General features: G+C 42.2%; 1 protein-coding gene and 1 pseudogene across 1 annotated transcript in view; one reads left to right on the top strand and one right to left on the bottom strand.

Annotated features, from left to right (window-relative positions):
- Positions 1 to 3,506: 3,506 nt before the first annotated feature.
- Positions 3,507 to 25,499, bottom strand: part of PUR2 (Glycinamide ribonucleotide (GAR) synthetase) — a 69,642-nt gene continuing 47,649 nt past the window's right edge. Inside the window, exons 3-4 of the mRNA XM_087697863.1 lie at positions 12,247 to 12,777; positions 3,507 to 4,267 (exon numbers count right to left, since the gene is read on the bottom strand). Of these exons, the coding sequence (XP_087553989.1) occupies positions 3,842 to 4,267; positions 12,247 to 12,777 (957 nt within the window). The 3' untranslated portion in view covers positions 3,507 to 3,841. The remainder of the gene's footprint in view (positions 4,268 to 12,246; positions 12,778 to 25,499) is intronic.
- LOC148022221 (uncharacterized) lies at positions 4,530 to 6,189 on the top strand (annotated as a pseudogene).

Here is a 25,499-nt window from a genome sequence, read left to right as displayed (position 1 = left end):
GAGACTAGTAACACAATTTGACATTGCCCAAATTGTGCTAATAACTACATGAGAGGTAAGTTATTCAGAGTAATCTATTTCAAGATACATAGTGATCAATTTTTGTAGTGATTCGTGCTTGCTACCTTGGGAGACTATTTAACACCAGTGCAAGCTCTTGATGTTAATGTCACAAAATTAACTTCATGTGACAAGACTTTTGGTACTTGATGCCCATGTGAACATAAGCCATCCAAGTGTTGTCTATACCAAAGGCTTATTCCTCTTTGATCTAATCAGGATACATACTAATTTATTTCATTCGTAACTTGTATTGTCCAAACTACATTAACAACTATTGATAAGTAACTCAATTTTTTGCATGAGTCCTAGCTATTTAATCTTGAGAGACCAATAACACCATTGTAAGCTGATGGTGGCAATTTGACAAGATTAACTTCATGGGACAAGACCTTTGGCACTTGAGGCCCGTGTGAACTAAGCATTCCGAGCATTGTCTACCCCAAACAAAGGATTAATATCATGCTCTTCATCAGATCCAATGAGGATAAACATTGACTTAATTTTTTCATAAGTTTCTCCAACTAATTTGTGAATATCTAACTTTCTTGGAGGAACAAATTCCCATTGACTCAAATTTCACACTTGAAAAAGATAATTAAAAGCACATGGAATATAAACCCAACACTAAGTTGCACTTCATCATTTGAAATTTTTTTGCAAGGAAATTACCTACAAAAGATAGAATGGCCAAGATCATGAAGTTATCTCCACACTACCCCTATTATGGTGTCAAAGTGAGTTCATACCTCCATTAATCTAGCATTTTTTGGATGTTAAAATGTTGTGAAACAAAATTCCGGGCTGGTTCCATATGATTGTGCTTAATTACACTGTTAAGATTTGAACATGACACTATTAATGATAAAGCTAATTTTGATAGAGAGAGTCAAACTCTAGAACATAGTTAGGACAATATTATGCAAACATATTTGGTGGGATACAAATAAGAGTGGTCCCAAGAAAGGAAGAAAAACTTCATGAGTTAGCCATGATCTCTAGGTGTCAGTCAAAAGTTTTTTATTTTTCTTATGTACTAAGTAAGAAATCTCAAACTTGTGAGGTAGCTTCTAAGCTTTTGTCTTGAGTCTAGAAGGATTTGTGGCATTGCCTCTATTTGCTATAGTTACTATAAATAACCTATATTAATATATTATATTATTTTATAGTAATAAAACTAAAATAATAAATAGACACAGATAGAGAAAGAGAGAATGTTATAGCCTTCCTCATGAATATGTGATTCTCCATTTTGATGACCATAACATGAGTATTGCCAAAGCCCACAAACAAAGTCAAAGTTACATCTTTCTAGCAACATAGAATATTCACTATCCATGATCAAGGAACGTACAAGTTTAGAGAGCACTATAACCAAAGAAGGAACAAAGGATGGAATGGGTTAGAAGAGTTCGTGTGTTCACGTTGGCCCCCGAGCAAAGAAGCATTAGAGTTGGGTAAGAGATCGCATGAACAAACAAGATTTCACCCACACCAACTCAAACACAAGTGTCCATCTGTATATCTAAGATGTGCGCTCTCACTACTATACTAGTAGATGTAATGACTGGTAATGAGAGAATTAAGGTAGCATTGAATAACTACTCAATTTCAAGAATCCTTCTAGATACCTTGAATTTTGAGTAGATGGATGATAGTGCGGTTACCTAGGAGGAAATTTCCGTAAGGAGCATCCCGTCCCGTGATGGAACCAAGTCCATACATAGGGTGCTATCCTATTGATTAGATTTTCATTACTTGCAATGATAGAATAATTGTTTGGTTATTATAAGAAACCCATCACTTAAGGTTATAATCAAAAGAATATTAGAATTGGTTCATTATGAGTTCTCGTGCAATCGTTTCGTGCTTAGGAGACCTAGGTTTAACTAGGTTAAAGTAACATTGCTATTATTTTGAAAGGTCATACTCGAAGAGATCCTGCTCTTGAAAGGATTGTCTAATAGAATATTGGGTGCTTGACTACAAATATCATCACTTTGAGGTATTATCTTCGCTACAAGAATTAAGACAAAAGGCTTAAGAATATCTTAAAGTCTACACACTTGGAAGATCTTCTAAGTCTCCTTATAAGGGAAGGCTTTCCATGACCTTAGAATAAACCATTGAAATGAGCTCCAACCAATTTAAATTATAGGCTAAGGCTAAGAAAGACTTGAGACTCAATAAGATATGAAATTTTAGGAACGAATAAAGTCTCAAGGAAAGGTCTAGGCTAAGTTGATGATGCCATAACGACCCTAGAGGATTGACTCCCTTGCGAGGAAGCAAATTAAGGCCTACCTCAAGTTCATGGCACCTTGATTGATTGAACAAAACCATTGTTGGAGGGCAAGATACTTAAACTTACTTCAAAAAAGAAACAGCAAAATGGGCCTAAAAACTTCTTAGGCCTAGATTTTAATAGACTACAATAATCACAATTAGGAGAAACATCTTTCCACAAACAGCTATATAAGCTGATAAATATAACTTTTATTTGTGTTGTATTCCCATTGCTTTGGACAGCCAAAAGGTTGGTGGCTCATCTATCTAGTGAAAAATCCTTGGTTAGCAAGCATGCATATTTATAAGAGTCACAGCTAGCAACCACCAAGGTATGCACACAGAAGGGAAGTAAAACAACTTACAGTAAAGCTAGATAACTAGCTCAATAGAACCTCCGGAAAATAGACCCTTTTGCCCATGCATACATACAAGAGAGTCACAACAAGCAACAACCAAGCCATGCGCAAATATAAGGGAAGCAGAACAGATTGCAGCATATAGCTAGATAAATAACTCAGTATACTTCCTGAAAGAAAAACCCTTTTGCCTTTTTTTTTGGGACCAATCAGCCAGCCATCTTTGACAAGGCTTTTCCTCCCAAGGTGCCTATGCTATAGTCTCTCCTAAGGCACCGTAAGACTTGTTTTCAAATTTTGAAAGGGAGCCAAAGTTGATGACAACATTGAGGATATCTTCTATAAATTTAGTTTGAGCTCTCTTGTGAAAAACAAATCTTTAGTACCGGTATTCCACTTCTGCCAGCCTAGTCTCTTAATTAATATTAATTAAGTTGGATCTGCTATCGTTTTCCTTATATTTCCATTTTCCTTAAAAGGTATGGAGATTGGTTTTAAAAGTTCTTTTTAAGCTTGATTTCAAGAGCCTTTTAATGCTCGTGCAAATAGCTAATCTTTCTAAGCGTCTCCAAGCACCTCAACACTCCTTAATAGAAGCTACTAACAGGTCAGTATGTCTCACCCTGCAGTTCAATCTTCCTTGATAGAAGGTAGTAACAGGTAATATTTCACCCTGAATGATTAGTTCCCCACTTGCAGAATCAGAATAATGAGAAATTTTGAACGTGCTCTCTTTACAATCATTCATAAACCCAAATGACAGTAGAACCTTAGATGTCATGTAACCCATGGAACCCACATTATGGCAACAAAACCAAATACCTTTCCTTTATTTATTGATACAAAATGTGTCAACGGGCGTTGACAGAAACACACTGAAGATCGTGCATAGCGGCAATTCCTCCAGAAGATTTAAATCCATCTTCTTTAAAACCAGGTTTTACAGTTCAAGGGATTCATAATTTTCACGCTATTAAGCACTTTTGAGAGCTTGAACCTAGTCAAAGGTTCACTTTTGCTATTCCTCGCCTACTTACGAAAATGGTAATTTCAAGAGTAAAGAGTGCCTATACGGCTGCTAAGATGATCACTTGTAAATGACACGATCATTCCGTATCTGTGTGGTGGCCAAAACTCTACCATACTGTTTGTTTTTGGGATTTTTTCAGCCGAACTACTTCCCTCCAACCAATGTCACGCCGACAAAAACCATCTGGCCAACTGATCTGATCAACAGCCAGATATGCCCTCTCCTGAGCTTCCTTAATATCTCTGCCCAATGCTGTCACACCAAGGACTCTGCCTCCACAAGCCACCAGATTACCTTTAGAATCTAGCCCAGTACCTGCATGGAATATTTTTACTTTTGATGTAGTATTCTCAGCCTCATCCAGGTTCTTAATTACGCTACCCTTCTTAAACTGGCCTGGATAACCTTTGCTTGCCATCACAACAACCAGGGCTGCTTCATCCGACCAGCAGAATGACAGACCTTCCAGCTTACCCCTGCATGCTGCTAGCAGAGCACTTGCCAAATCTGAATGAAACCGAGTCATGAGCACCTGTGAAAACATTTTACAATGTTAGCAGAAGAGCAAATCCTGTCTTACTAAACCAACACTTCTGGCCTACTTTGGTCTCTCTTTTTTCCGTAATACTTCTCTCTCTCTCTCTCTCTCTCTAAAGAAGTTTGAATGAATAAAGTGGAGTATTCACAACAAGCCTTCTGACCAATCGAGCAGAATCACAGACAAGTAGCAAATACTGATGAAGTAAAAGAAGACAAGATACAATGCTGTAGGGACAAGAGAAGGGGACCATTAAATGGGCACAACAGGTTCTTTGCATGTTGCAAGAAGCTGGTTCTAAGCTTGGCTACAGTTGTTGAAGTTACACCTTTGTATGTTACTTTGATTATGTGCATTCCAAATTAAGTACAGGCTTTTAAAATGGTAATCTTTCAAATACTCTGAATTTTTTAATGCTGTCCAGGCCCCCATCCCGTCCCCTAATTTTTAGTCGTCCTCATTACATCCCCATCTCCCATCACCTATGACTATGGATAAGAAGCCTCCATATGAAAACTTTCCCCTAATAGGGAAGCTTGAACTTGTTGAAGCAACCAATCACACCACTTAGCTTTACTATCACAAATACACCAAACTTCATTTGCTTTCTCAGTGCCCCATCTCTTTCTCTCTTCTTTTTTTTCGTAATGGATATTATATTTATAAAGTACTAAACAACAAAAGAGTTACAAAAGTCATGGCAAAGACGCAGAGGAAATTGTCATATGCCAGGGAAGTAAGTCCTCACGAGGGAGTAAGTCAGAGTGCCGAATGAGATCTATCTGCCAATGCAAGAGACCTATAAGCCTCACTATATGTCCCTGAACATTAGAGGCTGAATCAAAAAGAAAAGCATTCCGAATGGTCCAATTGTGCCAACAGCCCTAGTATCTAAGAAAGTGAAACAAGACCTTCATATGCGATTGTGCTGGTGTGGGGTATTTGGGCCGTACAAAAACCCAATCAAAAGGGCTTAGCGAGAAACCAACCACTACTCGCCAAACCACTGACAAGAGTGACCAGATTTTCTTAGCGAGAGGGCAAGAAATAAATCGATGACGGGCCGATTCCACACTGGTGATGCAAAAGAAACAATTGCCGTTGGAGATTCGACGCTTGGAAAGGGTTAAAGCAAGAGAAAGACCACCAATCATCACCCTCCAAAGAAAAACCTTGCATTTGAAAGGTGTCTTATTCAACCAGCCCTCCATCACAGTTGCCTTCCACCATGACTTCTCTCTCTCTCTCTCTCTCTCTCTCTCTCTCTCATGATAACTGAAATCCAGCAACTAAAAGAGGAGATTATAACACTGAACAGCAACGGACAAGGATGAGGAGAGATCCAAGAGGACACGATCACTGCCATAAGGGAGGAAATCTCCAAAGCGGTGGATGTTAAGCTTGAGGTGACGCAACAAGGGTGGGTAGAGATAGTGAAGAAGAACATAAAAAAGGAGGTGGAAAAAGACGATCAAAAGGAGGTGCACATTGTGAATGCCACATTAGAAGAAGAAAGGATGAGACAAGCAAGGTGACTAAACATACGAGTAAATGGCATACCCAACAAGAAGGGCTCATTGCTTGAGGAAGATGGTAAGACCTTGTGCATATGCTTCAGATACAAAGAGGAAGAAGCATTCCCCTTTACAAAAACCTAGTTAGTTGGGAAGGACCCACAAAAGTGCACACTCATCTTGAGGTTTCGAGATGAAATGGAGAGGATGGCCTTCATAAGGAAGAAAGCCATACTACGCAAACTCCTAGGGAATCCTATCTACCTTGACGATGACCTTACCAAGACGCAGATGGAACATCGGCACACAAACATGCCCAAAATAATCCAAGCTAGGAAGGAGGGCAAGAAGGCAATGTATAGAGATGGCCAAGTCGTCATTGATGGCAAGGCAGTTCAATAGGGACACTGGGCCTATTAGACAAACACTTCATAGATACAGATGACAATATGGAGCTACAACGGCTCATTATGGACACATCCAAGGAAAATGAAGGAGATGATGGAGGATCACGAGCTGATCTTGATCACAAAGACACACCGAAGTTCCAAGAGGAGACTACCCAAAGTACTTGGATATGTAAGGGAGTCCCGTACAAGAGTTTCATGAGACATCGTGGCATTGCTCGAGGATCGAGAGTGATGGTACTCTAATCATGCAAGATCTACAAGATAGAGTCCACATCATAGCACGAGATCCCAATATGCAAAATGTTACATATTGTTCTCAGATACTTTTCCCTACCATTGTACGAGTAATGCATGCCAAGGGGTGCATCTATAGAACATATAAGGTACCACATGAGTTCAAAAGAAATGGTATTTTATTTAGTAGATTTTACAAGATTATATTTACAAAAGGGGTTTTTTAATTGTAATTTGGAAAAAAAAATTGTGAGTTTAGTAAAGTAAAATGGATCATTTTATGGCCTTATAGCATGTAAAAAAATGATATTTCTTAATATCATTTGAATGCACGTTATATAAATGATTTCTTATAGATGCAACCCCCTGAGAATCCATATCGCTTCCCTGAATGCCTCAATGGTTCTGACCCCCCAACATCCACCCTAGACACACGATCCTGTCGGATCCCTGGCTTGATCTATAGGAGGGAGAAGGTAACGAGACAGATAGAGCAGATTTGGACCAAAGAGTGGGACAGAAGGGACCGGATAGGAGAGGAGGTTGCAGAGATCCTAGCCGAGTCGAGCAGAATCTGCCAAGAGGCAGCCATACAGGCCAGGTAGCAGAGCTGGGAGGAGGAGAGAGCACTCCGGAGAGATCTGGTAGCCACGCATTACAGAAGGCACCAAGGGATCCTACCCTCCACGCACAGGAGGTACACATGCGAGCAGCCATTGTTGGCCTAGAGGACAGGCACTCAGAGTCCTCTTTCCGAACCTCAACAGCCTTCTAGGCGAGGAAGGGGGACATGATGTGCAGGGAGTTCTTCCAAGTGCACCAGCCTCGCACCGCAGGAGAGCAAATATGCAACCTTCGGGATCAATATACGAGAACTCGTTCTAGCCCAAACGAGGTAATGGAGATTGCCACCGACTATTACACGCGCCTTTTCCAGCAGGAGACAGCTTTAGCTAGAGTACAGAGATGTAGACAGCAGGTATGGGATCACATCCCGTTCCTCGTCACAGAGGAGATGGGATGCTCCCTCCTAGCCTTCTTCACAAAGAAGGAACTACAGGAGGCTTTCTATACACAGGATGGGCAGAAATGACCGAGGGAGGATGGCCTTTCTAAGGCCTTCTTCACTACCTACTGGGAAGTGGCGAAGGACCCCCTACTGATGGCCTTCTTCTCCCCAAAGGGGGAGACCGGTTGGAGCTTTCCCAATGGAGACCGATCACCTTATTGTCAATGGTTTATAAGGCACTGGCAAAGATGATTGGTAGGCAACTACGCCCCGTGCTTCCAGACATCATCCATGACACGCAGACAGGCTTTGTCCAGGATAGGAGCATCCTTGACAATGTATTTACCTTCTTTAAGGCAACAGAGTGGGTTCAGCACAGTGGACAGAGACTGGCCGTATTACTCTTGGATTTTGAAAAAGCTTCCTAGAGGGCACCATGGTGAGGTTGGGATTCCCCTAGGTTTGGATTCGCAGAGTCTCCACCCTTACCAAATCAGCCACCAACAGGGTTCTCCTAGGCGGAAGGCGAGGGGAGGAGTTTTGGCTGGAGAGATCGGTTCGACACGGCTGCCCCCTGGCCCCATACCTGTTTTTACTCTTTGCAGAGGCGATGTCTCACTTCCTTAGGTCACATGTGAGCGGATTACACGGCCTCCAACTTCCAATGAGAGGAGACTGAGTTGTTTGACTCAGAGTATGCAGATGATACAGCCCTCTACATAGACGATGATGAGTTGATGCTGGAGAGAGTGAGGCTGGATCTTGACGTGTTTTGTTCTACAGCGGGAGCGAAAATCAACTAGCAAAAGTCGGTTGGTTTCCTCACAGACTTGGACTCTAGCACGGAGTGGGGCGTCCACCTAGGATTTAGATGGGTGAGCAGAGGGCAGACCGTCTGGTACCTAGGGTTCTAAGTGGGACTCGACATCACTCCTGCCCAGCAGTTTCTTCCTCTCCTTGATTCTATTTGGAGGAAACTCACCTACTAGAGCACAGCTCGCCTCTCACTAGCCGGCCGAGCCTTGGTGGTTAACCAGGTCCTCCTAGCGATGGCCTGGTACATCGCCTCGTGTTAGTGCTTCTCCTCATCTTGCGTAGTGTAGCTTCGCGGCCTAGTGTGGAACTTCCTTTGGTCGAGATCGGATAGTTCTATGGATTCAGAGCCAAGGTGGCATGGGCGACCATCATAGGCATCGGTCAGAGGGAGGGCTTGGGATCATAGACCCAGAGTATCAGAGTATGGCCCTCTTGGGCAAGCTAGTTGTCCGTGGTCTCACACCAGGCGAGCAGACCTGGAAGGTCTTATTGTAGGAGGGCCTTCAAGACTGTAGACCAAGGCTTGGCAGTGAGTGGAGGCCGTCCCTGAGATGGATCTTCACGTCAGCTCAAATCAGCCCCCCCAGATCACCTTTCCTACACAGCTTACTTTGCGTGTGGCAGGGCCTCCGTAAGGCCCTGATCTAGAGCCCCCTAGGCTGCCAAGAGGAGATAGACCATCAACCGGTGATCTGGAACCCCAAGATCAAAGATCGGAAAGGGGCACAGATAGGTGAGCGCCCCCACATCTAGTGAGCTGGTTGGGAGGCCAGCCCGACTCGTACCATTAGGACATGGGTGGGGGGTGTACAAGATGGCAGACGAGGAGATGTTGCAGCGAGTATCAAGCTACTAGAGAGGAGTGGAGGTGAGGAGAAGGGAGATAGACGCAGTAATACCTCCAGAGTGGCTTGCTCCCCCGATACGAGAGCCGATAGAGCCCGGGGAGGCATGGGCAGCTAGGTTTTCAGCAAGCATCTCCCTACAGGTGGCAGATAGAGTGGGTGGCGCTCCGCAGGGGACTTTCTTCGCCGTTTAGGAGGGGGGATGTCTGGCCCTTGACAAAGGACAGCAAGATGAGAGGACTGCCGCCCTTTCATGGAGGAGAATTCGAGTGGTGGGCCTTCAAGGGAAGACATGGTGACTGGACCCCTATGTTTTCTGGAAGGAGCTCAAGGAGTGGCGCCTTTGGATCTGGGAGGGCAAACCACTTGATGAGCTGGAGTGGGATCCAGGAGAGTGGCTATGGCCAGCTTCTGCAGTCGCCAAGAAACCACCCAGGTTCCTAGAGTACATTGTCAGGATTGGCAAACACATACTGATGCAGGAGGGTATAGATTGGGCGTCGTCATGTAGCAGGCACTGGGCGGAGCACAGCATCACGGAGCCTTTCTGACGGGCCTTCTGGCGCCGCCTATGGGATAGCTGGAGGCCGAGAAGCGTGCCATATTTCTTATGGCTAGTGGCACATGGAGGCTCGGCAATGGAAAGTTGGCTTGCCCAAATACAGAAGGAGAGAGGTTGTAAGCGTTGCACACATTAGCCTCTGGAAACCCCAAAGCATTGCATGTGGTTATGTGAGGAGGCACAGCTCGTGTGGAGAGGAGCGTGCCGCATACTTCGCCGTATAGCACCCAGCCTTGGATGTATCTCATGGGGTGCTTTCTGTTGGCAGGAAGTCAACCAGGGCCATCACCTTCTGTATGAGGCCGGGATGCAGGACATGTTATTCATTATCGAGGCAGGATCATGTGCGGTGGTCGGTTTGGAGGCTCTACCCATCCGCCAGGTACTGGAGCCCACTACAGACTGCTCGGAGGTATGGGAGATCATAGGGAGTCTTACTGGATGGCATATCTGGAAGGCACGGTGTTGGGAGGCTTTCAGCGGAGAGAGGCTTTCAACACATGCGACCTTAGCAGAGCTCTGGACCTCCATCATCCACTCGCTCTGCAGCCGATGGGATTAGGTGTAGGGCGAGTCCAGGGCTCGCCAGGAGCTTTGATGTCACTTCATGTGCACTTGGGGCGGCCAGGATCTGTTTTTTGTGATGCAGGCAGGCAGCCCTAGTTGGCGATACACCTCCCGCCCCCCCAAGACCGCCTTGAAAGGCTTGTATACATGATGTATTTGTGACTTTGCATCAGCTCCAACTAGTTTGTTGAGCACGAGCACGCCGGTGTAATCAGTTTTTTGAGTAATATAATCAGCCACATTTTACTTGGGAAAAAAAAAAACAAAAGGGGTGGGTGCACCAGAGGAAGGAGTTGATATGAAGAAACATTTGCTCCTGTGTCAAAGTACTCTTCTGTTTGTGGTGTACTTGCTTTAGCAGCTCATTGCCATTGGCCAAATTATCAAATGGATGTGAGATCAGCATTTCTTAATGGTGATTTGACAGAACCAATCTATGTGGACCAACCTACTACTTTTATTCAGTCAGGACAAAAAGACAAGGTACATCTTGCATTTACCTTTATTCCACAACTGATGCTATTTCTATTCTAGTAATCATCTGTCTAAACATTATATAATTATATGGTCAACTTATTGGAACTATTAAAGAGTAGTTGGAACAAAATTTTGAGATGAATAACTTGGGTACTCTACATTTCTCTCTTTGACCAGAAATATGGCACACATTCTTCTAGTGTTTTGTTGTCACAACATAGATATCTGAACAGGCTATTGAATATTTATGATATAGAGAACTCTAAGTCCATTTCCTGCCTTATGGAACCCAATTCAAAGCTAAATGTTGATTATCCATTCCCAATCTGTCATGATTCTACCAAATCTTGCAGTCTGGTTGGATCTCTTTTTATCTTACTCATTCTTGACCAGACATCACATTACATTATGTTGAGTCCTTTTTTCCAGCCCATGACTGTCATTAACACAGGCAGCACTCACAGCAACAGCAGCAATAGCATGAGGACAGGCAGTGAGAGCAAGGAGGCAATCGGAAGGGAGGTAGAGAGGAAATGCAAGATGAAGCAGCAGAGCAAGCTACAGGGGAGGAACATTGTGAAAAAGAGGGGCCAGGGTGAAGTGGTGGCAACGAGCAGAGAGGATACAGGGCTTTTCTCAGAATCTGCAACTTGGGCAACTTTCTTCCATTGCCAGCCCCAAATAGTTTGGCAATACAAACTTCCCCTTGTTGTATATATCTTTTTGCTACAGAGGTCCCTTAAACAGCTGCTTTGTGCTTTGTATTTTGCCTTGGGATACTTTGTCCTCTGGGGATTTATTGGTAGAGTTTCTTCTCTTCTCTAGGGGGAGGAAAAAAAGCAGTGGCAGCAAGTAGCGTGAGAAAAGGGAAAAGGCTGAAAACAGGGGGGGAGGGGTGACAGTCACATGACACACAACTTCCATAGCAATATCAATTTCATACTATACACATGCGAGGATGATTTTCTATTGTTTTGTAGATTTTTACAAAACCTTTGCCATCATAGGATCAAATGGTCAACTTATTGGAACTACTAAAGAACAGTTGATACAAGAAATTGAGATGACTAACTTGGTTACTCTACATTTCTTTCTTGGGCTGGAAATAGCGCTGATGAACACTCAGGTAAAGCCTGATGCTGGTGATTTTATGCAAACTGGTCTACTGAAGTATACTTTAGGTGACAGATACATACAAGGTAAGTGCATATTCACAACTGCATTCTCCTCATCATAGCCAGATCCAGTGAACAGTAAGTAATATGGAAGTTCAAATCATCAGCATGCCTACTACATGCACCCCTCTAAAACAAGCATGATGGAGCAAGAGATGGATGCAGCAACCAGTGAGAAATATTAAGAACTGGCAGATAAAATATGGGATAGACAAGCAAATACCAATAAACCCTTCACCAACCATTTTCACATCAAATTACTGCATCTTTTCATGTTTCTAAATTAATAGTATACGAGAGTCAATGCCTGGGTTTTTAGTTTTCTTGTTCAGAAGGCAAAGATTGACTACAAATTGCACCATACCTGGCATTCGGGATCTCCAAATCGCACATTATACTCCAGGAGCTTCGGTTTGCCACTATGTTTCTCAATTATAAGTCCAGCATACAAAACTCCCACAAATTTGCATCCTTCTGCTGCCATGCCCTTTACTGTTGGCATGATTATGGTATTCATTACGGTAGCTTCAAGTTCTGGAGTAAGAATGGAAGCAGGAGAATAAGCTCCCATTCCACCTGTATTGGGTCCAGTGTCTCCATCTCCAACACGCTTGTGATCCTGAGCAGATCCCAGTGGTAGGGCAGTTTCACCATCTACCAATGCAAAAAAGGAAACCTCTTCCCCATCAAGAAACTCTTCTACAATCACTAGACCTCCTGCTGATCCAAAAGCCTTATCCACAAGCATTGTATCTACAGCATTAAATGCATCTTCTGAAGTCATTGCAACAATTACACCTTTCCCTGCAGCTAGACCATCAGCTTTAACAACAATGGGTGCTCCAACCTCTTTAATATACTCTTTAGCATCTGTCGCATTGGTAAAAGACTTGTACTGCAATTCATGACCATACATACATGAATTTCCTCCTCCACACTTGCAGATAATTAACAAACAGAGAGCCATATAAATGTACAATCCTAATTGAATCTATTCCACTATCAAGAGATATAAAACATGTTTGATTGACAGATATACAAGGCTCTTTGAGCTTGAATTTTTCCACTTCACATAATATCCGAAACTGCCACAACTATATACAAAACATTCCAGTAACTTTTGGCAGGATGTCTAGTGTCCTGCCTAAGACTGCACAAAAGATGATGAACACTGCAGCAGTCTGATTCACCAACAGAGCTAAATAAACAATCAAGCTAGTAAGAAAGCCGATAAAGATAGAGAAACAAAGAAACAATAGGAAAATGTTCATATATTTACACAAGAGCAGCTAGCTCCCCTATCATCTAAAAGATTTAACGAGTTAGTATGCACAGCATATCAGCAAAAAATCACTGGAGAGCAGTGGATCGCGTCATGAAGCCCCCCGGATTGACAAAATCTGTCACCACCTAGTTGCCTGCCTCGGCAAAGTCACCACCTCCCCTCACACCTCTCCTTGTAAAGAAGCATTCAACTGTAGAATACAAACACTATCATATGATAAACACGTAGATTGATAAAGAAACACAGTTAGGGTTAGGGTAACATAGAAGATGAATAAATCTGAATAATGAATAAATACAATGCTCAATGCAGCAAACACACTGTGCAAGATGAATATTAAACCTCGAACTCCCATGTCTCAGTGACCAAGGCAGAGAGAATGAGCAGAAGAGTGTATCGTACTCTAACCAATCCTGAAACGCAGCAAACAGTCTCGAAAGGTGTCTGCCAGCAGCAAACACAGCTCTATGGAGATGAGGTGGCTGGCAAGCACAGGCTGTAAACAGCAGAAGGGAGCAGGTGATGACATGACAGGGGCAATCAACAAGCTGCAAAGTGAAAACACAGGCTACTGCTAGCCATACACCAGCAAACACAGCAGATGATGACATGGACAGGCTAGCATGAGCTGGACAGGCACAAATCAGCAGCACTAGCAGTGGAAATCAGGTCGCCAGCTGATCACAATGTCTAGACAGCAGCAAACAGCAATTGCCAACAGCTGGGGAGTGTCTAGAAGCTGGCACCAACAGCTAACAGCAGTGGACAGCAATTCAAACTGGGCCTGCATGCAAGATGTGGACAGCTGAGTTAGGCACCAATAATCTGCAAAAATGAGATTAGACTAGGCGGTGGGAAACCTATCTATTTATAGAAGGTTGGGTCCTCCCAAATTAGGGTTTGGCTAGGAGACACACACACTTTCTAGGAGCGCAAACTTTTTTATGAAAGTTTGGTTTTTAATTAATTAAGCTTGTTTTGGGGCTGTGCAATATGTCTAACTAGCATATAATGCATTTTTTAGCTCAACACTCCTCTCCCTCATCTAAAGCCTCCCCGTTGCCTAACCTGCCTGATCGTGTGTGCAGCTTCACACCTACACTTTCCTTCACCTCCTACCTTACATCTCAGCCCTTCACAATGCTGAGTAGTGTGATGCTACTATTGTGTGGACGAGATCACTTTTCGATGAGGATGGGCCTACTTCACTTGATGACACACCCAACAAGATGTACATTGGTTGTTGTAGGCCATGGAAGAAGAGTTGGACTCCATTGTTCCTGATGGTACTTGGGATCTTGTTGGGTTGCCACCAAGAAAGAAGGCTATTGGCACTAAATGGGTTTTTAAACTTAAACACAAGGCTAATATTTCAATTGATAGGTACAACCCTACAAGGCACGCTTAGTTGCCTAAGGCTATGCTCAGAAAAAGGGCATAGATTTTGAGGAGACTTTTGCTCCTACATCCCACAAAGTACAGTTAGATGTGTTATTGCTATGGCTACCCATCATGGATGGAAAGTACATTAGTTTGACATTACGACAGCATTTCTTAATGGTGCCCTTGATGATGATGTCTATATATCAAAACCTCCAAGGTTTGTGGTTAAAGGCAAAGAGCACTTGGTTTGCAAGTTAACTTATTTGAACAACGAAGGGTTCAAGAGCATTCCGATGACTCCTACTCTATACATTAAGAATGAATGGGGGGACTTACTTGTCATCATTCTTTATGTAGATTGTATGCTGCTCACCAAAACTAAAGAGGATAGAATTGCATATTTAAAAGCTGAATTGTAGAATACATTTGCTATGTCAAATATGAACCTTTTAAATTACTATTTGGGGATTTAGTTCACCCAGAATCACCATGTCACAATCACAACAAATGGAAAAGCTTCTACATAGGTTTAGCAAGATTGTAAACCTATGATTACCCAATGGAGCCAGGGCTGAAGTTTTCTATGCATGATAGTAGTGAGATGAATGATGTTGCAATTTATAGCCAGGTCATTGGATGCCTTATTTATATTTGCCACACATGCACTACCATACAATTTTCAATATCTCAAGTAAGCAGGTTTATGCACAACCCATGTACAATTCATTGACAAGCTGTTAAGCGGATTTTCCATCACTTGCAAGGTACACACACACATGCCTTGATCTTTTCTCTAGGGGGATACTTGCAGCTCTACAAACTTACAATGATTCAAATTGGGCTGGGGACTGAGATACTCAGCAGTCTACTAGTGGATATTGTTTCTTTTGGCATTGTTTATGCATTTCATGGCTTAACAAGAAACAACCTACAATGGCTACCTCGACTTGTGAGGCCGAGTACAGGGGGCAACCTTCACAACAACAGTAGAATGTATATGGCTACGCATATTGTTAGCTAATCTAGAGATTTTATTGGAGGGTCTTACATCCATTCTCTCAAACAGTCAGAGTGCTATTGCAATAGCATGAAATCTTGTGTTTAACTGCTCACATGAAACACATTGAGATTCATTACCATTATGTCAAAGAGAGATCTTATGCAAGAGAGATCAGCTTGATGTATGTTCCCACACAAAAAAATGTTGCAAACATTTTCACCAAGGCTTTACCACATGAGAAGTTTGAGGCTTTCTACGAGTCCTTGAACTTACCCCCCTTTAGTGATTGATGATCCTTGTACTTCATCACATTGGCATTGCAAGGGTTCCTTTGTACCGCATGAGATTATCGCAGCAAAGATGAAAGCACCACCTCTAGTGACAGAGGCCCTCTTCCAAACAGTGACTTTCTTGCATAAGCTTTGGGCCTTGCCGAGACAGAGATACTCCCAACTCGCAAGCACTAGAGTCATCTAGACAACTAGCATTATAGGGGGATATTGAGTCTTGATATGCCCGACGAACAGAGGCATGGCTACAGTTACATAGATTACGCATGGATCACCTCCCACCACTATAGTACAGCTTGGATTGCCCCCCCTTGGAGCTCAACTTAGAGGATTTGAACCGCATCATCAGGATCAACATTATTCAAATACACAAAGCCAGGACATAGGTGACACCTAATGAGGATTTGGGAAGAAAGATGCCTTTCTACTGGAAGCATCTTCCACAAATATCCCATGATGACCTTGTTGTCCACCCGAGATACATGGATGCATACCCATCTCATGGTGTACGATGTGCCATTGAGCAGCTCCATACATCCTCACACAAGCTCTAGATTGAGACAAGTAGATATGGTGCAAGCTACCTCCCCCTAGAGAACAAGACTTTCTATCTTTGTCAGCTCGAGCCAGAGACAAAGGAGCACTACTTATGCAAATGCCCAATGTACTAGGGCTCTTCCATTGCTTGTACAGAGAGGGATTTGGGCCACTATCTAGGGTTATGGATTTCCTAGATCAGAGATGTCTCGTGCTCTTCTTGCTAGAGTTACGCTGCCACAGAGAGCATCTCTTACGGACCCAACACTAGAGACATGGAGCTACACACCAGTTTGCACTCACATAGTTCTAAAGAGCATCGACTACTCCCTCCACCACAGAGGCCTCTATGGCCCGACCGACCACCCCACCATGGGGGACCACCTTAGACACAACCCATGTCCAGCTGGTCCACACCCTCGCAAGAGGCATCATCTATAAATGCAAAGGATACTACACCATCACACCAAGACCCTACCTCACGACTTCATCCTCTATATGCTAGATAGACCTATGATAGATATCCTAAGATGAGAGTACTTTTCGAGCAGTTCCACATTGTATCGAGCTTAGACATCATTTTGTACTCATCAGCTATGTATTGTTCACTGTTTATTTTCCATTTAGATAGTTATAGCATTAGATGTCACCTATTTTGGGCCATGGGAAATTGTGTGTGTGTGTGTGTGTGTGTGTGTGTGTGTTGGGGGGGGGGGGGGGGGGGAAAGGGACATGGATGAGAATAGAAAATAGGAGAGAAGAGGATGCCATAGTCACTAACCTTCCAAAGAAGATCATATACTTCCGAAGTCTGGGGGAGGTCCTCTTGGTATAAGGCTTCAATGCTCGAATTCTGGATCATCAATGCATTATGCAATGTGTATGATTTTGAGGGGTCTAAGCTACATCACCCACTCGACCCAGCAAAGATTGGGATGAGGAGGATAGTGAAGCATTGGAACCGAACAATACGGGGTATGGACAACATTTGCTTGAGCTAGGAGCACGACACCACCTCATTATCTATAATGGGGTGGAGAAATGGCCTTCATCTGGAGCGTTGACAAGCTTCCAACCCACACGCTCCAACAGTGTGGACCACATATTGGGATCCATCCCTTTCGTGGAGACAATCTTTTCTTTCGACATAGCAACATGGCCCATAGGGCCAAACCACATTACCCCACTATCACACTGTCTTTCACCTACACATAGGACTTGTACAACCCGTTGCAGCCACCCCACACTATCATCTACTTCACACACAAGTTTGCTAACATCTACATGCACCATGTATATGAGGGACTACTATAGTTGGACCCGTTGACATCACTAGCTACACTCGCCTCACAACTCACTGCAATCATACACTAAGAAACCACCATGAGCTTCCCTCACTGCACATGGTCCACACACAGCTCACAACCAAGGGTCACCCTAGAACACTTCGTATAATGAGGAGTGCTAGTGACAACTTAGGGTACACATTGCACCTGGGCAGATCACAAAGCAAGGGACCCAAAGAAAGCAATATTGCTTCACTTACCACAAATAGCAAGACTATGAGGAGACACATTACAAGGAGCTTCCCTACTCTTCCACAACAAAGATACTATTGTAGCATGGTGGAGCTTCAAAGAGCCCAAACAGAAAATGCCCGTTGAGGATCCAAGGACATGGCAACTCTATGCAAAACATTTAAATGATGTGCCACAACCACCTCCCATATCGCAACCAGTGGAGCAACATCCCACATCCTCGACTTTCTTCACAACAAGCATGATAGAACTGGCTATTAGGACACTACAGCATGGATGATCATCGGATCACATTGATACCTAGGGTGAGCATTTCATATATGCAATGGAGGTCCTTGCACCATTCCTTGCTTTCATGTTCAATAGAGCCTTGGCAAAAGGATTTCCAAATGAATGAACTCTATATACTATTGTGCCTATCTAGAAGGCTAGGGACCCCTCTAGTCCAGGGAACTATCGGACTATTGTGATTGGTCATTTATTGGCCAATATATATGTAACAATACTGGAGACACAGTTGAGCACCTATGCTTAGTGAAAGTATATGCAAGTAGCAAGATAGGTAGAATTTAGATAAGGCTTCTCCATAGGGGATCACATTTTCACTATGCGATGTATGATTGAGCAAGCCAAGACCAAGAAAAAGGGATTGTACAGTGTACTAGAACTTTGTGGACATCCACAAAGATGTCGATATAGTGTTGAGGGACAAACTACTATAGTGCCACTTGATCCTAGGAGTGCCATTAGATATGTTATTGGGCATATATGCACCATATGAGAGAGAAGTGGGAAGAATCGGATGCCCTAGAAGACTTTCTAGAGAGATTGCAACACCATTCGTGTTAAGAAAGATCGCCCACGATCACCTATACAATTTTGGCTATACATAATTGAGATCACTAACTACATCATCAAAGGAGGAGGAGATGGATTCAACTCGAAAGATATTCATGTCCTCCACATTTTGTTATACGTTGATGATATTGTTTTGATTTGAGGGACACTATGATTTGAGGAACACAAGGGGGTCTTCAAAGACACCTAGAGGCCTAGCACAATTTCTACCTAGACAAAGAATTGACAATGAACCTCAGGAAAACCACGAACCAAGGTTCTTATTTTCACACATCAGTTGCAATTCATAGGAGATCGTCTTTCACTCTAGATGGTTAGCTAGTGGAGGTGGTGAGCTGATATGTTTACTTGGAAGTCACTTTTCCTATCATGTCATGTCACTTTTCCATGGTGCAAGCAACACGCAACCAACTCACCAAAGGACACACATCTCATTGATACTCCTAGAGCTATCACCAAACATACCTACATGAGCATATACCAAGCAATAGCTATTTGATACCATGGTCACTCCAGCTTTTATGTGCTTAGTAGTAGTCTGGACCCCAAGCCTAGCCACATTAGTCTGAACCCAAATAGAGAGGCCCCAAATTATTTTGTCACGAATGATACAAATCAAACTCTCAATGCCACATGAGATTCTTATAGTAACAAAGTGTCATGAGGACGTGAAATTTCGAGATACTCTAATCTTGCCGATAACATTTAATCAAGTTATTAATTAAATGTGCAAGGCTGTTTAGCACATGTGATACACATAGCAAGCTAAGGACCATAAGGATACAGTGGGTGTCAAAGGTAAAAGTTGTAATAAGTTACGTCTAACAGATATTAGGTGGTACCCAATGTCAGATTTGAGCCTAGACCAATTTATTGGCCACTAATGTCAATAGTGACGTTAGTAGCCAATAACTGCTCAAGGATACTTGGAAGATGAATTAGCCTAGCCAATTTAATTATTGGTTAATGAAATTAATTTTCTAAGCGCTAGAATAATTATTTAAATAATTTTTAGAATTAATATTTTAAAAATTAATTTAATAATTATTCTAATGCTAAAAAATAGGATTAAAAGACTGTCACTTGGCAAAACTTACCCATGCAAGTGGAAAAAACGTTTTTAGGGGCTAGTGAAAGTCTATTCTAACCATTGTGAAAGAAAAGGGGGTTATTTGAGAGCAGGGAGAGGTGGTTGATGTGATTTGCATCCACTAGGGATCAATCCTACAAGCATGTGACAGCAATTTGGAGCCCTCCAAGAGCAGGTGACAGCAATCCAACATCCTTCTAGTGCAAGTGACAGCAGACAAGAGGCGACAACAGTCTTTCTAGTGCTCCTAAGCTCTAGGTGACAGCTTCCATTGCTGTTTGAGCAGGGCAGCAGCAGTTTTTCAGTGTTTCTCATGATCAAACTCTGAAATTTCTCTCTTTACAACACACTCTCTCATCTGCTAGCCATCTCTCAAGTTATCTCAACATTTTCCAATAGTTTGAGCCATCAAAGTAACAAATTTCAATCAATCTCTATTATAAACCCTAATTGATAGTAAAAATTAGGGTTTTGACAACCGCCTTGGGATGCATGCTCAAAATTGAGGGTGTAGGACTTGAATTCTAATGGCTGAAATTGAGGAATTTCACAGAGATTCAAGAGACCAACCAACCAATGTCAAATTTAGGACTGAATTTGTCTTTCAAGAAAAAGGGTGAAGGCCACAAACCAAGGAGCAAATTGGTTTGGAGACTTGCTGGTCATTTGTGAGAGCAAGAGACACTTGGATTAGCAAAGGAGGACATAAGATCTCAATTGTACTCCATCCATTTGCAATAAAAGTTAAAGAAATACCACAAGGGCCACCAGTTTTGGGGCCAACAAGTTGTCCATTATCGAGATTAAAATGGTAAAGTGTGCATTTTCAGTTTATGTGAATTTTATGCTTGTTGTGATTACTATTAAAGCAAGTTATTTATTTACCACCCTATTTGAGGAGGAAGGCCAGTTTCACAAAGTCTACAACATCACCCATGCAAGTAGAGACTCTCTTTCAAATCATCAATTTTATACAAAGACCATAGAGCATGACACCAAACATGTTACCATGAAAAGGGACATGTAGACACAAGGATCGTGACACCAAGAGGGATATCCCAACAAAGCACACAAGAGATCACTATTGTATGACAACTCAATGCCTTTAGTCAAAGGCAGCCTAGAAGTCACCTAGATTCAACAACAGCATGAGATGTACTTGGCCCGCAACGCTAGAACTTCTATCCAAGTGATACTTAGAAGCTTATTCCAGAATCCCGCTTGTCCCCCCACCTTGCTATCGCATCTTGCATCCCTCTATGCTCACTAGATGGAGTTAGACCTGCATACATTGTATATAGTCTCATGTCCCCAAATGGACATAGTTGTATACACTAGTGACTCACCTAGATGATGAGGCACACACTCATTGCACATTAGATAGGATTTTTCACTTTTAGGTGCTACCTAGTGTCAAAGTTTAACCTAGAATTAGTGCTAGTGGTGACACTAGGACATTCGCATTAATTAATGCCAATTCCGAGGATAATGAGTGCTCAAGATTACTTGGATAATATAGTGCCCTAGCTAATTTAATTGTTGGCTGATCTTTCCTAACACTCCTATCATTCTTTCATCCGCAGACAAACAGATTTCACAATTTTAGATCTCTACTATTTGTCTGAGCTTAAGGCCAAATGGAAACATATTTAAATTTGGTATAATTTACTCATATTAATACTACTCGCAGTTTCTCCAAGGCACCTTTGAAACCAAGATATGCCATGGTACTTAAAGATCTTTTGCATGAACAACTTTACCATATCCTCTACTTTAATCATCTTCTTAAACAGAACAAAGTGCGCTTGCTTATTGAGCTTGTAAATTCCAAATTTTATCATTCCTTGTAGATGGCCTAGGGAGATGAAAGATAAAATCCATAGAAATACTTTGCCACAACCTTCAAGGATAGACAAAGAACCTACAATGATGGTACCTTCTACTTGTCACATGTAAGTTACTGACAAACCATCTATATATACATATGCATCCACATTTCTTCGTAAAACTGGCCAAGAAAAGAAATTCTCCACTACCTTTAAGTGTAGCATGTATACCTCAATGCCCTACAAGTTGTTGGGATAAAGGCCCTTTTTCACCTCCGTGTATAGTACATGTGCATTATTTAGTTGTACATGTGAATGCACCCTTACGTGCCCTAAGTATAAATACATTTATTCTTTGTGTATCAACACATTGTTGGTACACCCAAATCTAATCGTACTTTCACTCTCTCTCTCAAACACTCACTCCTTAAACTGCTGATCACTGCTCTAGCTGAGCTCCAATAACCGGTATCAAAGCTGAAGGTACAAGCCGACAATCACTGCACACAGTGCAGTCATCATTGAAACTAACAGGTCAAATAGACTACTTGCGATTAGCACTAGTCATCGGGTTCTAGCAGCTGACTGATCAACGGGACAGCAGGCGCACTCGACAAAGATCCAACGAGTGAACAGCATGGAAGGGCTGCATGTTGGCGATAGGAAACACGGACAACCAATGGGAATGAAGACCAAGCACCGGCGAAATCATGCGACTTGAAAAGACAAGTCTAGCGGGCAGCGGGCAGTGAGGAGATGCACAGGTCGTGCGACGGCCAAGGGGATAACAAGCAGTCGCGACCTGAAGTGACGGGGTAGGGTCAACAGAAACCCCCCCCCCCCCCCCCCCCCCAAGGGTCATTTTCTTTAAAATCAAAAAATTTTATTCCTTTCAAATCTCTTTTACCTCCTTTCTTTTGACCCAGGTTCACACGTGGAAGCATAGGTCACAGATCTGTGTGAATCTGGCCTGAAATTTTGGGGCTTCTCCCAAATTTAATCCCATCTATGCCTGACAATGACATTCAGGTCAGAAATTGCAAACATTGTGCTCAATCAAATTGGGGATCTTGACAAATTTGTCAAAATTCGCTCTTTCGAGTAAAATTTCCTGACATTGGACCCCGAAAAATTGGGGCTTTTCATGCACTGGTAAAATTTTGCTCAACTAGGTCAGATTGGCTGACATTTATGCACAGTTGGACCTGGAATTTTGGGGCTTTGTGCAGAATTTGGTAAATTTCTGTAAGATTTGCCCGTGTGGTGGTTGGTTTATGTATAAACAACAGAGATATATTACTGTTTGGGGAAGAACAGTAGTGTATTTGCTGGTCCAGCTTGTGCTTCTGTAGTTCACTGCATTTACTCGTGTTCGTGATAAAAATAGCTACAACTTCTTCCAGTTCAGACATCAAGAGTTTGATGGAAATCAAACAGTTTGATGGTCATGGCTTTGACCTTTGGAAAGACCGTATGCAGAGCATATTGTTCTTAAAGGATTGTGAGGATGCTTTGCAGGAAGATAAACCCGCACAATGTCTGATGCAGATTGGGCCAGAGTTAACAAAAAGGTTGTGGCTTACGTAAAGACGGGTGTCAGTAATGACATTTTGACAGACATTAAGGGTTTAGATACAGGTTATGCAATATGGGAGAAGCTGAAAACTACCTATGAGATCACCACACCTATTAATCAGGTGCATTTAATGCGCAGGTTAGTGAATATGAGATTGGATGAGTCAAAGCCTGCAGCTGAGCACTTGAGTGCATTTATTAGCATTTTAAATCAGCTCAAGGATGCAAATTTGGATTTTGATGATAAGTTGAGGGCAATCTTTTTGATCATGACATGCCTGATTCTTGGAAGACCTTGGTGGTTTCTCTTAGGAATAACCCCAATCTCTCATATGATGGTGTGAGGAATTCAATCTTCAATGAAGAAATTAGACGTATGTCTAGTGGAGAAGGCAGCAACTCACCTTATAATGTAAGAGGCAGGGCTGAAAAGAAAAATGCAAATGTTGGACAAAGAAACAGAAGTAAGAGCAAAGAAAAAGAAAAGAGTGACATTACTTGCTATCATTGTGGTCGGAAGGGCTGATTATGATGTCCTTATATGTCACATGCAATATATGTAAATTACCAAGGCTGATGTGATTGATGCACTTTTGTCAATCAATGATGGTGTCACTCTGACTTGGATTGTAGACTCTGGTGCCTCTTTCCATGTAACTCCTTGCTTGGAGTGTTTTGCTCTGTTCAATGCAAGCAATTATGTAAAAGTGTATCTTGGAAATAGCCATGCTTGCAGCATTGATGAGATTGGCACTATACACTTGTCTTTAGATAATGGCCAAGAGCTTGTGTTGAAAGATGTCAGATATGTACTTGACATCAAGAAGAGTTTACTATTTGTTGGTCAGCTTGACTTGCATGGTTACACTACATTGTTTGGTAGTGATTTGTGGAAATTGAAAAAGGGTTCCATGCTGATTGCAAAAGGAACCAAGAAGGGCACTTTGTATTGTTTGCACTGTAAAGCCTTGGATGGCAAGTTTATTGCAGTTGCTGAAATTGGTTGTCATTTGGAGTTGTGGCATAAGAGATTAGGCCATATGAGCCAAAAAGAAATTAATGTCCTTGCCTCCTTGAAGAGGGTTGATGGAAAAGGCTCTAAACTTGACTTTTGTAATGACTGTCAATTTGAAAAGCAAATGAAAAATTCATTTTACTCTGGTGTCTCTGATAAGTTCAATGTCTTAGACTTAGTGCATTCTAATGTATGTAGTATGCCCGTGAAATCGTTGGGTGGTGCTGCATATTTTGTTTCTTTTATTGATGATTGTTCCAAAAAGATTTGGGTTTATCTGTTGAAAAAAAAAAAGTGAAGTGTTTGCTGTCTTTAAAACTTTTCGTGTATTTGTGACTACTCAGACGGGTAGAAAGTTGAAATGCTTGAGAACTGATAATGGGGGTGAATTCACATCTACTGAGTTCAATCTTTTTGTGATTTGCATGGAATTAAGAGGAAGCTTATAGCTCCTTACATCCTTTCTTCAAACGGGGTGGCTGAAAGATATAATAGGACTTTATGTGAAACACTGTGGTGCATGTTGTCCACTGCTAATCTCCCTCATGAATTTTGGGGAGAGGCACTTAAAACCGTGGTTCACATTTGCAACCGCTCTCCCAACAGGTCCTTAAATAATGGTATCCCTGAGGAGGTTTGATCTAGCAAGTCGGCCTCGTATAACCATTTACGCATATTTGGGTGTGATACTTTTGTGCATGTTAGAGATGAGCTGAGGAACAAACTTGACCCAAAATCCACCAAAGGCATTTTCATGAGCTATGGTGATGAGGGTGAATTTGGCTATAGAGTGTGGTTACCTCTGTAGTCCAAGAAAATTATTTGCAGCCGTAATGTTGTGTTTAATGAGGCAAAATTACTGAAAGGTATATTGACCTCTAATGAAAATATGAAAAATGTCAAATTTCAGAATTTGCAGCCGCCTATTACTTCAAATGATGAGCCTCATGATGATGTACCACAAGCTGAAACTGATGAATAGTTGGTTATTTTTGAGTCAAATGATGATGGACAACAAATAGAAACACACGGAGGTCATGGACAAGAAGATAGACTTGCTGATTATGAAAATGCAGGTGCTGTACAGCATGAACAACATGCTGAAAATGGCTTACATCAGCCAATAAATGCTGAAAATGACATATCTCCAGATGTAGACCCAATTCCTGAAAATGTAGATCATTGGGTACGCAAGTCTAGACGTTTAAGAAGGCAACCAC

Source organism: Lygodium microphyllum, chromosome 17 (assembly GCF_053477565.2).
Source record: "Lygodium microphyllum isolate KBCC chromosome 17, Lygodium_microphyllum_v1.1.10, whole genome shotgun sequence".
NCBI lineage: Eukaryota > Viridiplantae > Streptophyta > Polypodiopsida > Schizaeales > Lygodiaceae > Lygodium > Lygodium microphyllum.
This window is presented reverse-complemented; position numbering and strand designations above follow the sequence as displayed.